Raw genomic sequence first — 12524 nt, forward strand, 5'->3', positions numbered from 1 at the left:
TCCGTCTCCTGGGGCCGGTATAACATATGTCCGTCTCCTGGGGCCGGTATAACATATGTCCGTCTCCTGGGGCCGGTATAACATATGTCCGTCTCCTGGGGCCGGTATAACATATGTCCGTCTCATGTCTGCCATAAGATATTCACTTGTATGTAGATCAAGGTAGAAGAAACATTTCAAACTTTTTTGCTTGTTGAACCTAAACTTTTTCTGCTGTGTAATATACATAATACTCATTTTGCATTTCTCTGGTCATATACCATACATACAGTGTTATCTGGATTTTACTTTGTTCTCATGTACAGTATCATCATTGTAAGTTATATTTGGTTGTATCTTCATAAAGAAATCAGGGACGTTGTGTAGAAGGTTTGGTGGAGATTTTTGACATGCTGGTCACCACAGCCACTCGATTCCGAATGATGAGACTACGCGGGGAAGAATTTATCTGCTTAAAATCTATTATTCTTCTAAATTCTGGTAAGTATACGTTATAAAGTAGAGATTTTACAATGTACTGTAGTAATATGGCAAATCTTACAATAGTCATGTTACTTTCCAGGGGAAAAAAAGATGTGAATGTTGCAGATATTAAAAGGGTTTTCTGGGATTGATGCCACAGGACCGCCGATCAGCTGATCAGTGCCTGCACAACACAGTCAGTTGTCTCTGCTCACTGTTTAGTGGCCACAACTGGTTACTGCAGCTTAGCTGCTGTTTCCATTGAGCTGCAATTACCGTTTCCCCCAAAAAAGACTTAGTAGAGGTTTTGCTGAATTGCTTAATGTAAGGCCTCCCCCGAAAGTATGACCTAGCAAAGTTTTTGTATGGAGGCATGCCCGCCGAACAGAACACCAGGGCATGCAGCTGGGATTCTTTTTAGCCCACAGTTGTCCCCTGCCCTTACTGTCCATAGCAGAGCAGCTGCATGCAGGACATGAAGACCATCACCTGCTGCAAACCTTGATGTTCCCTTCCGTAACTTGTAAATGTAAATGGGCATCAAGAGGCCCATCGTCTGCCGCCATCCCTGTTGTCCCCTACCACCAGATGTAGAACTTCACAGTCTCCCGCTATCCTGTCACCTACCAACATACTGTACACTGTCCCTGCTGTGCTGTATGATTGTGCTGATGACCTTCCCCTAGTGGCCGGGAGCTGCAATACTGTCCCTGCTGTATAAGTGGTCCAGGAACTGCTGTGTGAGATTATTGCAGTCTCCAGACTGTACAGTAATCATTTTTTGGTTCAGAAATAAATGTGAATTCTTCTTTATGGAAAAATTAAACATTCCCTGAAAATAAGACACATAACATCTTTGGGAGCAAAAGTTAATATAAGACACTGTCTTATTTTCGGGGAAACGTGGTACTTGTCACCACTTCTACCCAATGAACAGGTGTGGACACTCTGCCAATTAGTGACTGATGAGCTATCCTGTGGATAGATGAACGGCCAACTGTTTGTAAAGGACGTAATTTAAACATTATAATATTCCAGCTCACTATAAGGGTATGTCCACACTACGGAATTTGCGCGCCCCCTTGAACTTCCTCCCGTCCTATAGGCTCCAGTCTATGCTCAAGCAGATTCCGCCGTCCGCCCAAAGAATTTACATGTCTCAGAATTGGTATTGCGGAATCTGCTTGAGCATAGACTGGAGCCTATGGGGTGGGCGGAACTTCAAGTGGGCGGCACGCAGCAGAATCTGCTTGAAGTTCTACGAGCGCATTCTGTAGTGTGGACATACCCTAATGAAGAGAAAGAACATTACAAAATGTTGTAGGGCTGCGTAAACAAATCAGAAGGTAGCAATAGGGGATTGTAGTAGGCAAATTTTGCTTCTTCATTACTTTTCCACTAACCCCAAATCTGTAGAATTTTCATTTTTCTCTTAACACCTTTAAAGCGTACCTGTCGCAAACAGGGGTTGGGAACACAAGCAGTTTTCCAATATACTCACTTTATTTTTTTGAGTTTTAAAGCCGCATTATACATACAGCCAAACTGTGCTCCATGTTCTTTATGTGCCGATATTTGCTCTTTTCTCTGTTCAAAAAAAGAGACCAAACACAGGAAGTCTCAGCTCTTTCTGCGCTCACACAAGGAAAGACACCTGTCCATCATGCAGGTTGTGTATCAACTGAGCACAATTACCTTAGGCTAATTATTATTATTATTATTACTACTATTATTATTATTATTATTATTAACTTTTACTAATTGTATTATCAGCTCTGTAGCTTACCAGAAGACAATGCTCTTTGTTATACAACAATTCAGTCAGTATAATGTCACTGTGTGGTTACAGAGGTTTTGATGCTGTGAACCAGGAGAGCTGACCATACAGTGCGAGGATGAGGATTCTCTGCTTTTAATTGTGGACACACAGAAGTTGTACACATGTGCAGTGAAAACTTGTCCTGCTCCGTGTGCGCTCAGGAATAACTGTCAATCAATACCAAACCGTGTCGGTATGTGTGCAGAGGATGGGGACTTCCTGTGTGACCGCAGTTTGGCAAAAAGGGAGACACCTAGTGGCTATATATATATATATATATATATATATATATATATATAATGTTGATTTAAATGTTAATTTTACGAAAACTTAAAAACAAATAAAGTATATCACAATCCTGCTTGCGGTCACAACCCCTGTTGATTTCTTAAAAAATAATTTTGGCGGCAGCGCCTCTGTGATGCCAATATAATCTCTGATGTCAACAAGCTCTCTACAGCTAATTTATAGGAATAAAAATTTCACTGTGGAAGAAACAGGATTTATTTTCTGCATTTAGGATGAGCACGGCTTTTTCTGATTACGGTCTATGAACAAATTATAAAAGTAATTCTATAAATTGTCAGAAAGCATTAAAAAAAAAGCTGTGAAATAAATTTACGGAGAAATTGTAATGATAGTTAATGGGGAATGACAGATATATTTATATTGTAGCTAGTGAATAAAATAGACCATTTTCCTTCTATTTAGATTGTAGCATATTCTTTACCATGTACTGTGCAAATTCATTATGACTAATTCTCATGACTTTGGTGCTTTAAAGGGGTACTCCACTCGGTGAGACTAACTATTCCTTCCATACTTGTTATTATCTATTCAGTCTCCTTCCCCCAGTTCTCAGCTGCTGCTTTCTGCAGAAGACACAAAAATGTGTGTCTGGCTTTTTCTCTGTCTCCCCCTCTCTTCTGAGACAGCTGATGTAAACAAGTCCCTGGCAGTCTTTATCTGCAACTTTGTAGCTTCTTTGTAATGCTGGGAGGATTAATCTTAGGTCAAGTTGCTGATGAATTCACTGTGATTATCCCTCCCAGCATTACAAAAAAGCTACAATGTTGCAGACAAAGCTAGTCAGGGACTTGTTTTCATCTGTCTCTGAAGGGAGGGGGAGACGGAGAGAAAAGCTCATACACTGATTTTCATGTCTTCAGCAGAAAGCGAAAGTGAATTGTTAGTCTCACCATGGGCAGCTAAGTTATGTTTGAGTGGAATACCCCTTTAAAGAGAAACTGACTGCATGGATATGCATATGTCTATGCTGCCAGTTTCCAGTTACCTATTATGTGAGCATTAAGTTGATACTTTTCTTTTTGTCTGTAACACTGTCCGAGATTTGATTGACAGCCAGCTTATGTTGAAATCCATGGCAGCCAAAGATGGGCTGGCTGTCAATCGTTCTTGGAGGTGTCCAGAGAGAACAGGTACAGCGGGTACAGACAGTGTCGCAGACCCACCTATGTGACATTGTTAGCTACATGCCGAATCACACAACGCAGAGAAAGGTATCAACTCCAATATGGAGCATGGATAGATACAAATCTGACAAAGAAGAGTAGAGAGGTCAGCGTCGGGTTGAGTTTGTCTGTGGTAGCCATCGCCTAAACAATATTGTAGCCTACAGTCTAATTTTAAAGGGATTTTCTCATTTTGTAAATGTATCCCCTGTCTGACCGCTATGCAATACCTTGCCTCATATAGTGGGTGGAGAGTCTAATGATGTCCCTATGTCCCATGTGGTCTTCATAAATTATTATCTAACCTTATCTATTTTTCCTCCTTTTATAGGTGTATATACATTTTTATCTAGTACCTTAGAATCTCTAGAAGATACGGACCAAATTCATGTGATTTTGGACAAAATTATAGACACATTGGTGCATTTTATGGCTAAAACTGGACTTTCCCTTCAACAGCAGCAAAGACGATTGGCTCAGTTACTTCTCATTCTTTCACATATCAGACATATGAGGTAAGGAAATAAATAGACAAGCCATAAAAAATGAACTATTCTTCCTAATAACGTATATCAGACATTGATACAGAGAGCTCTTCCATAAGCGATTTATACCCTGGGCTTTACCCATAACAGGGGGACAGGGGTTTCTGTGCTAACATAGAAGGGTATTCTTTACTGTAAGAGCAGTGAAGCTATGGAACTATCTCCCAAAGAAGTTGTCATGGTGAATTCACTAAAAGAGTTCTAAAGGGGTCATGATTAGAGATCGAGCATGCTCAAGCCAGATCACTCGCCATTTGAATACCGGTGACTGACAAAGTTAGAAGCGGCTCAGGGGTTCTTGGAAAACATGAATACAGCCTTTTTGAAAGGAATCTGTCACTAGGTGTATGACGCCTTAAATGAGGGCAGCATAAACTAGTGACAGAAATGCTGACACAGATGAGTGTATTACTTACATCATTCTGTTCAGCTGTTCTCCTAATATGCAGGAGAATAGGATTCTTGCCGCACCCCTCCCCCTCCCCTCTAGCTGCTGATTGACTGCTGGTGGGCGGCGTTTTCTTCTTCTCATGAATATTGAGGACTTCTGATCTCACACAGATAATGGAGAGGACTACTTATTGTCCATGTTATTTCGGAGTAAGGTTTGTCTGTTGCCGATGACATAAAAGTGTGCAATAGGGTTGATATTCCTGGAGGTGTCAGTAATATGGAAAATGATTTAGCTTTGCTAGATAGGTGGTGATGCAGCTCAATGTTTCCAAATGTAAAATTATGCACTTGGGGAGGAGGAATCCTCTGTCTGAGTATCACATCGGCACTTCTGTGTTGGCAAAGACTTCAGAAGAGAAGGATTTAGGGGTAGTGATTTCTGATTGCCTTAAAATGAGTCACCAGGACTATGAGGAATATCTGAGGGGCGGCTACTGCCACTAGCTTTTCCCCAATCCGGTACTTCTCTGCTTTGTTCAGTTACCATGGCTTACTCTTTGGATTTGTTAGATTTGTCACTTTCCTCTTTGCATGTTGACCCACAGCTCCAACGTCCTCTTGCTAGTCATGACTATTTTAAGAACATCTGGATAGAGAAAAACACAAAAATGTACTTTGGGAGCGGTGAATAGGTGGTAGTCTATATCTACCACAGGCCTGTAGTAGATATAGACCCGGATGGGGTGTTCAAGTATTTGCTGATCCGTGTCAATGTGAAGGAAGGATCGGACAAGTACAAGGGCTACGGCTGGGCGGAGTACCGGGTGAGTGGGGCTGCCATGTGTGACAGGGATACCTGACTTGACGGTACGCCCCACCCCCAGCTTAGAGAATTAGGTCACTACCACCACCTGCTGGTCATAGAACGCAGTGCACACGGGGGTATTACAGTGGGGGTACTGCAGGTGTATGGGGGGGGGCAGAGTGGAGCCTGTAGTGTAATAATGAGTTGGTCAAGAAAAAGATCGCTCCCCATTTTTGTCATTTTTATTGTGTATTACTTTAAGTACATGACCTGGAGATCCAACTTCTTAGGTCCGAACTTTCTTGCAGGAGTTCCTATTGAATAAAATATGATATCTTAGGGCCTGTTACACAGAGTGATGATCAGCTGAATTGGGCGGATTTGGCCAATAATCTGCATCGGACCAATTGCAGTGCTACTTTACACCAAATGGCTAAGTTCTCACTAAGGGATTTTGCTATGATCATTATAGACAACCGTCATCGGTAAATACTGGATGCCTTTTTGATGGACATCAGCAATGACGGCCGAAAAATCCTGTAGTGTGAACTTATCACCATCTTTTTAAAGTTAATTTAGGTGTTGTAAAGGCCACCAGCTGCTATTACAAGGCAATATAGTGATTAAATACTATAAAAAGAAAACGGTGGCTTTCTAGGAGATTGTTTCTTGATATGCCCATCCCCCTGCTGAGCTGTATGCAGTTATATTCAGAGGTAACCTAGCAGTAAATAAATGGGATATGACTAATGAATATTCCACTGAGCCAACATGTACTGACCCTTTAAGGTGTCACGGTCATTTAAATTTTTTATTTTCAAAAATCAATAGTACAGGCAATTTTAAAAAACTTTGTAATTGGGTTTATTAGCCGAAAAATGCATTTTTATCATGAAAAAGCAGTTTGAAGCTCTCCCCCTGTCTTCATGATTGTCTATGGAGAGGGGAGGGGTGGAGGGAGATGAGGCACCTAAACAAGACAACAAAGAGTAAATTCACAGCTACATCACCGGGCTATCTCCTCTGACAGTCAGCAGTGACCTCTCTGACCTCTGAATACCGGCTTTCACACAGGTCCCACTGTGTAATCCTTTGTCCTCTGCTGCTGCTCCCTCTCTCCTCCTCCCCCTCCATAGGTTACACAGGGCCCGACTGATATAAAAGAGCAGTGGATGAGAGAGAGGGGGGGGGGGACCTGGGAAAAGGCTTTTTGAATGCAGATAATGGCATATTTGCCTAATAAACCCAATTACAAAGTTTCTTAAAATCGCCTGGAGTATTGAGCGGAAAAAAAAAAGACAGTGACATAGGGGCAAAGTAATCCAAACCTATTGATTTTGGTAGGATTGTCTTATTATCTCATGTGTATGAGGGTGTACCAACTCTCACCATCAAGGGCAGATGTGGGGGAAAATAATCGTTTTTGTTGTATTTCAGCATGCCTTATACTTTGTTCTTGTCTCTCCATACTTGCACGCTTGGCTGCATGTCTACGTGGGAGTTAAGTACAATACTTGTTGGCTTAGTAAGCATTTGTCCACCAGCTCATGAAGGTGTCTGGAACTTTAAAGGGGTTGTTCAAAAAAAAAAAAATTATTTCAAAACAACTGGTGACACAAAGCTCAAGTCTTCCAGTACTTATCAGCTGCTGTACATCCTGCAGGAAGTGGTGTATTTTTTCTAGTCTGACACAGTGCTCTCTGCTGCCACCTCTGTCCATGTCAGGAACTGTACCGAGCAGTAGCAAATCTGCATAGAAAACCTCTCCTGCTCTCCAGCCTGGTAAGAATACTTCCTGCAGGAAATACAGCAGCTAAGTACTGGAAGACTTGACATTTTTTTAATAGACGTATATTATTAAATCTCTGGCACTTTCTGCTACCAGTTGATTTGAAAGAACAAAAATTTCGGTGAACTATCCCTTTAAGTCCCTTGACCAGGAATACCCAGGCTATCGCTCATGCTGCATTTCTGCAGTTTGCTTTGATGAACCATATCTTAAGTTATGTAGCCGAGTTGTTAAAATATCACGTAGATAAAGGCTGGAATTTTTTTTTTTTTTTTTTACTAGATACTCCCAGTACTTTTTAATAAAGCTCTTAAGCAAATATTAATCTCTTAGAATAAGGGTTCTGATCTGCTCTAATAATAAGACGTGCTTGGCAGAGAATTCTAAGGAACATGCACTATTACTTGGCCCGGACTCACGTTATAAATCTTCTGTCTAAATGAAAAAGTCTACATAGAAACACTATGGCTCTAGGAGGCTTCCAAAGTATACAAGATGGTATACCCGATAAAGAGGACATATTTACTAATTGTTACACATATACACAAGGGACAGGATGCTGTGGGATAGGCTGCTATACGGGAAGGGCTGAAGTCAAGCACAACACCATCACATATGGGTAACAGGCTGAACAGTATATATATATATATCTGTGATTACATACACGTGATAATGCCAAGGTCCAAAAAGTAGGGGGAAAAAACTTTTGTCATCCCAGGAGAAAACTGATCAAGCAACTTCCTGAAGCTTCTGTATTATAATCTCCCACGGAATCTTCTATTTTAGAGCCAATTTAAATAATATAACTAAGTATATAAAGATACGGCAGAAATAGCAGTAATGTTACTATGAGCTAATGATACAACAAAGAACGATTTCTCATCCTTATACATAAACCAGCCAGAGCAGGGTGGTGGTCGGGAACCTAAACAATGGAAGGGGAAGAGCAGCATATTAGGAGGAAGGGGCAGGATTGATAAATCAATGTATTTGCAAAAATATTTAACTTGGCAACTTTAAAAATATTTATCTACAAGTGCAACTATGTTAGTTAAGGTGGTAATATCCCTTTAAATAAATTATAATATTTTGTTCCAAAAATAATGTGGAGAAAGTCATCACGTCTGTTTTACAGAATTGCTATTCATCTTAATAAAAGGAATTCTGGGCTTTCCAAATCCCCAATGGCTTCTCCCCATCCAGCCAACCTTAATAGATCTTCCCAATATCACCATTTTTCCCACCATTAAAATAGCAGCAAACTTTGCACTATTTTACTGCAGTTTCTTGATTTGTGGCAAAATAGCGGGAAAACCATGTGTTGACACAGCCTTGGGGAAAGAGTAATTACACCAGGCTGTGTTCACACATTGCAGTACTGCATCATCATCATCACTGTAGTAACGCAAGAGTGATGCAGTGAAAACTCACCCTGTGAACACTGCAATATACTGAGATTAGATGTTTTGGGCAGAGAACTGGCAGGAGTGCTGGGGGAGGGAAGTAGGCAGGGTGGGAGGACTAGGATGAAGAGCTGAGGAAAAGCAATACCTTCAGGGACTTGTACTAAACAACTGCTCAACCATGAACTAAGCACTAAGACCCTCCAAAATAAATGGATTTGTGGTAGGTTCTAATTCTACACACTTCTGCAGCACGTTTATTTTTATCTGATGTCAGAGTACATAAATTTAGAGATTAATATGAGGTATAAAAAATGTTCTGGATTATGATAATAGCAATTTTTTTTATATTGTGCAAGGTATAAACAGCGGCCCAGATTTACTATTGCAAATGGCCCAAAAGTCTCACACAAGTTGCCCCAATGTGACTTGCACCACATTTATTATATGTTTTACACGAAGGGAGTGTGGTTACAGCTTAAAGGGGATGAATCTAACCTGCTGATATCTCCCTACCGTACACGGGACACCGAGGATGTAGGTATGTCTCCTACCTTCCTCCTCTGCACCGTTCCCATGCCGTTAGCAGTTTAATCCTCAGTCCGGAGCACCGTTAGGAGCACTGGCAGGTCTTACGATCGGCTCCTTCTAATGATAATCAGTGGATGTGGGTCGGCTTGTGTGATGGAGGCAGGGCAGTGCTCCTAACAGTACTCCGGACCAAGGTAACAGCACAGGAACAGCTCAGAGGAGGAAGGTAACAGACATACCTTCCTCCTCAGCGCCCTGTGCACTATAAGGACATAGCAGCAGGTTAGATTCTTCTAACCTGCTGCTAATTCCCCTTTAAATGAGACTTGTAGTGTTCCAAAAATGCACCTGACACACTGTGATAAATCTGGGGCATCTGATGACTGGGCACGCTGCCGTTCGCTGCTCCCTAGGGCTAATAATCAAATGCTGCACGCTCAAAGTTTGCTCAACTCTAACCGAAACCTTTTCCATACTATAACCCTAAAAAAATACTATTCTTTTTATCTTTACAGCAATAAGGGAATGGAACATCTCTACAGCATGAAGTGCAAAAACGTTGTCCCTCTCTATGACTTGTTGCTGGAGATGCTGGATGCTCATCGGATGCATACACCGAAAGACAAATTTGTAGCTCAAGAGGAAGAGAGCCAGAGCCCTATAAATGCTGCAACCACCACGCCGCCATGCTTACAGGCTTACTATGTAAATAGAGAGGAAGCAAGTTTGCAGAGTACAGTATGAGAGCGTTTTCTACCTTTCATTTTTTTTTTTTTTAATTGATTGGCTTTTAGCGGCCAAGCAAGAAGTTCCCAGCAGTATACTACCTAACTATAGTCAGTGTATCACATCCGCTGCATATGTAAAACACACTCCGGCATGCATCTATCCCCAATCATTTATAGTGCAGGTCTTCATAGTCCGCTTGCGTACTTCACAAGCGACAGGAACCTTTTGCTTTAATAGGCTCTGCCCAACAGAATGGAAGCTTTCCGTAATTTCCGTACACCCTTACGTGTAACGCTAGGCACTAGCTCATTACTTCAGCTTGTATTTACTAGATCAGGTCGTGTGGAGATAGCATGGACGGCGGCCGACGCGTTGCGCACTCAATGTATTACATAGGTTCACGCGTACAACCTCTTATAAACATATAACATTACCGTATATCATATACAAGACCATCTTACCCGCAGTTATGTAAGTGTATCTAGTTCTCAGTGTTTCTGTAGATATTGATAGTTCCATTATTTGTACTGTACTACTGTATATAGGTTCCAACATCCATGTTGCGTAATGATTTCTCTACCTTTTGACTAACGTTCCCTAACTTGCCATGAAAATACAGCATGCACATGGTGCCTAAAATTACGATGGGTACAATGTTCTTTTTATACCTGTGGTGTAGTCCTCAAGGCTAGAAGTCCTCAATCTTGACCAACCACAGTGGGTCACCATGGCTATGGCCCCAAGTGCTTTTATAGTTCTTAACGTTTGTTAAAAGAAATCCTATGCTATGTCTTTTCCTTTATGCTGTTTTTATAACACTAAACATGTGTGGCCTTAACTGTGAAATATCAACGTCACTCAAGAGGTTTTTGTTTTTGCTGCCAATTGTGTGACTTGTGTTCAGCGCTATGCACAGCTCATACCGTATGTACAAATCAGATTGTAGGGCTGGAAAATATAGTAAAAATTCACCTCCATTATGGTTACATTAGACAGAATTATACCATGGTTAATGTTATGGAACTAAAGATGTTAAAAGGCCAATGGAGAAGTTCATCTAATTCTGAGTGTTGATCACTGGAGAGGTCAGTTCTCTAGTCATATTAGACTGTGAAATGTGGCCAAAACAAATGATAAATACACAGTATCAAAAGGTACAAAGAAATTATTAGAGCCTGATTTAACTCTTCACAAATTGAGTGTATAGGTGAATGGTTATTGGAAGAGGTGACGAAACCTCGAGCACGATCAGGCTCTTCCGAACTCTCTGCATTTGAACACTGGTGGCTCAAGAAGTTGGATGAAGTCCTGGAAAACATGGATCCATATATCCCATCTGCATCCAACTTTTTCAGCCACTGGGAGCCAAGTGCCGAGCATTCAGGTTCAGACAAGACTGAGCGTGCTTGAAGTTTGCTCATCTCTATTTATTGGTCAATGGTCCAAACTATGGAAAATGTAATATTGCGTACCTTAACTCATTGTGATAACGAAGTGGAATACGTCTTGTGTGAACGGCTTTTTTTTTTTACTAATTTCAATCCTCCAGTATACACCCCTAACCGTTCAGTGAATTCTACACGGTTTTTTACTGGAAGAGCTATTCCTTGAAATGATATTTAAAAGGGACCTGTCATGACTTTCATGTTGCCCTAACAGTATCTTCCAACCCCCGCAGCCTTGATTGTTAGATCTTTCCCTGTTGGGGTCCAGGATTAAGGCTGGTGGTGTAAGCGGAATCTACTGGGGACCACCCTAAGGCTTTGACATTAAAGGGATTATCCAGCGCTACAAAAACATGGCCACTTTTCCCCCTCTCTTGTCTCCAGTTCAGGTGTAGTTTGCAATTAAGCTCCATTTACTTCAATGGAACTGAGTTTCAAAACCCCACCCACACTGGAGACAAGAGTAGGGGGAAAGTGGCCATGTTTTTGTAGCACTGGATAACCCCTTTAACACGCATAGGGATATGGGACCAATGAGGTATAGCGGATCAATGATCATGTCCTTAGTAAAGGACATCAGGTTTTAACAGTAAGGGAGAATATGGATTTAAGAGGAGGAGATTGTGCTGCATAGGTGGTCAATCGGGTGATCAAAGAAAGCAACGTCTAATGAATCTGTTGGTTGGAATATTGAACGTCCAGAACATTGAAGCTGTTTTCACATCTTTCATCTATTAATGTTCATCTAATGTGATGTTACCCAAAATTACCAATGCCCAAGTTTTATTTGTGGCCAACAGTCTCATTACTGAGTAACTCACATTGACAGATCTTCTCTCTCTGATCTGATTAAGGTAAAAAAAAACAAAGTGATGGATGTACCTGATGGTTTTTTTGCTTTAACGGATCAGCACTGGTGTGGTCCTTTTTTTGAGCTGCCGTCTGGTTTCTGCGCATGGCACCAGTTTATTCCCTGCATGGAGCAATGGGGGTAGGCCCGTTGGCCCCTGGGTTGGCCTACCCCCAGTGCTCCATGCAGGGAATAGACTGGTGCCATGCGCAGAAACCAGGCGGCAGCTCAAAAAAAGGGGCTGCCAGGCCCACCTCCAGTACTCCGTGCCGGTGTTTGGA

General features: G+C 41.5%; 1 protein-coding gene across 2 annotated transcripts in view; it reads left to right on the forward strand.

Moving 5' to 3' along the window:
• ESR1 (estrogen receptor 1) overlaps positions 1-11490 on the forward strand; it is a 129969-nt gene extending 118479 nt beyond the window's left edge. For both annotated transcript variants that reach the window (XM_069954797.1, XM_069954798.1), the window contains 3 exons: positions 347-480; positions 4085-4268; positions 9735-11490. In XM_069954797.1, the coding sequence (XP_069810898.1) occupies positions 347-480; positions 4085-4268; positions 9735-9963 (547 nt within the window). In that variant the 3' untranslated portion in view covers positions 9964-11490. The remainder of the gene's footprint in view (positions 1-346; positions 481-4084; positions 4269-9734) is intronic.
• Positions 11491-12524: the final 1034 nt, after the last annotated feature.

Source organism: Dendropsophus ebraccatus, chromosome 15 (assembly GCF_027789765.1).
Source record: "Dendropsophus ebraccatus isolate aDenEbr1 chromosome 15, aDenEbr1.pat, whole genome shotgun sequence".
NCBI lineage: Eukaryota > Metazoa > Chordata > Amphibia > Anura > Hylidae > Dendropsophus > Dendropsophus ebraccatus.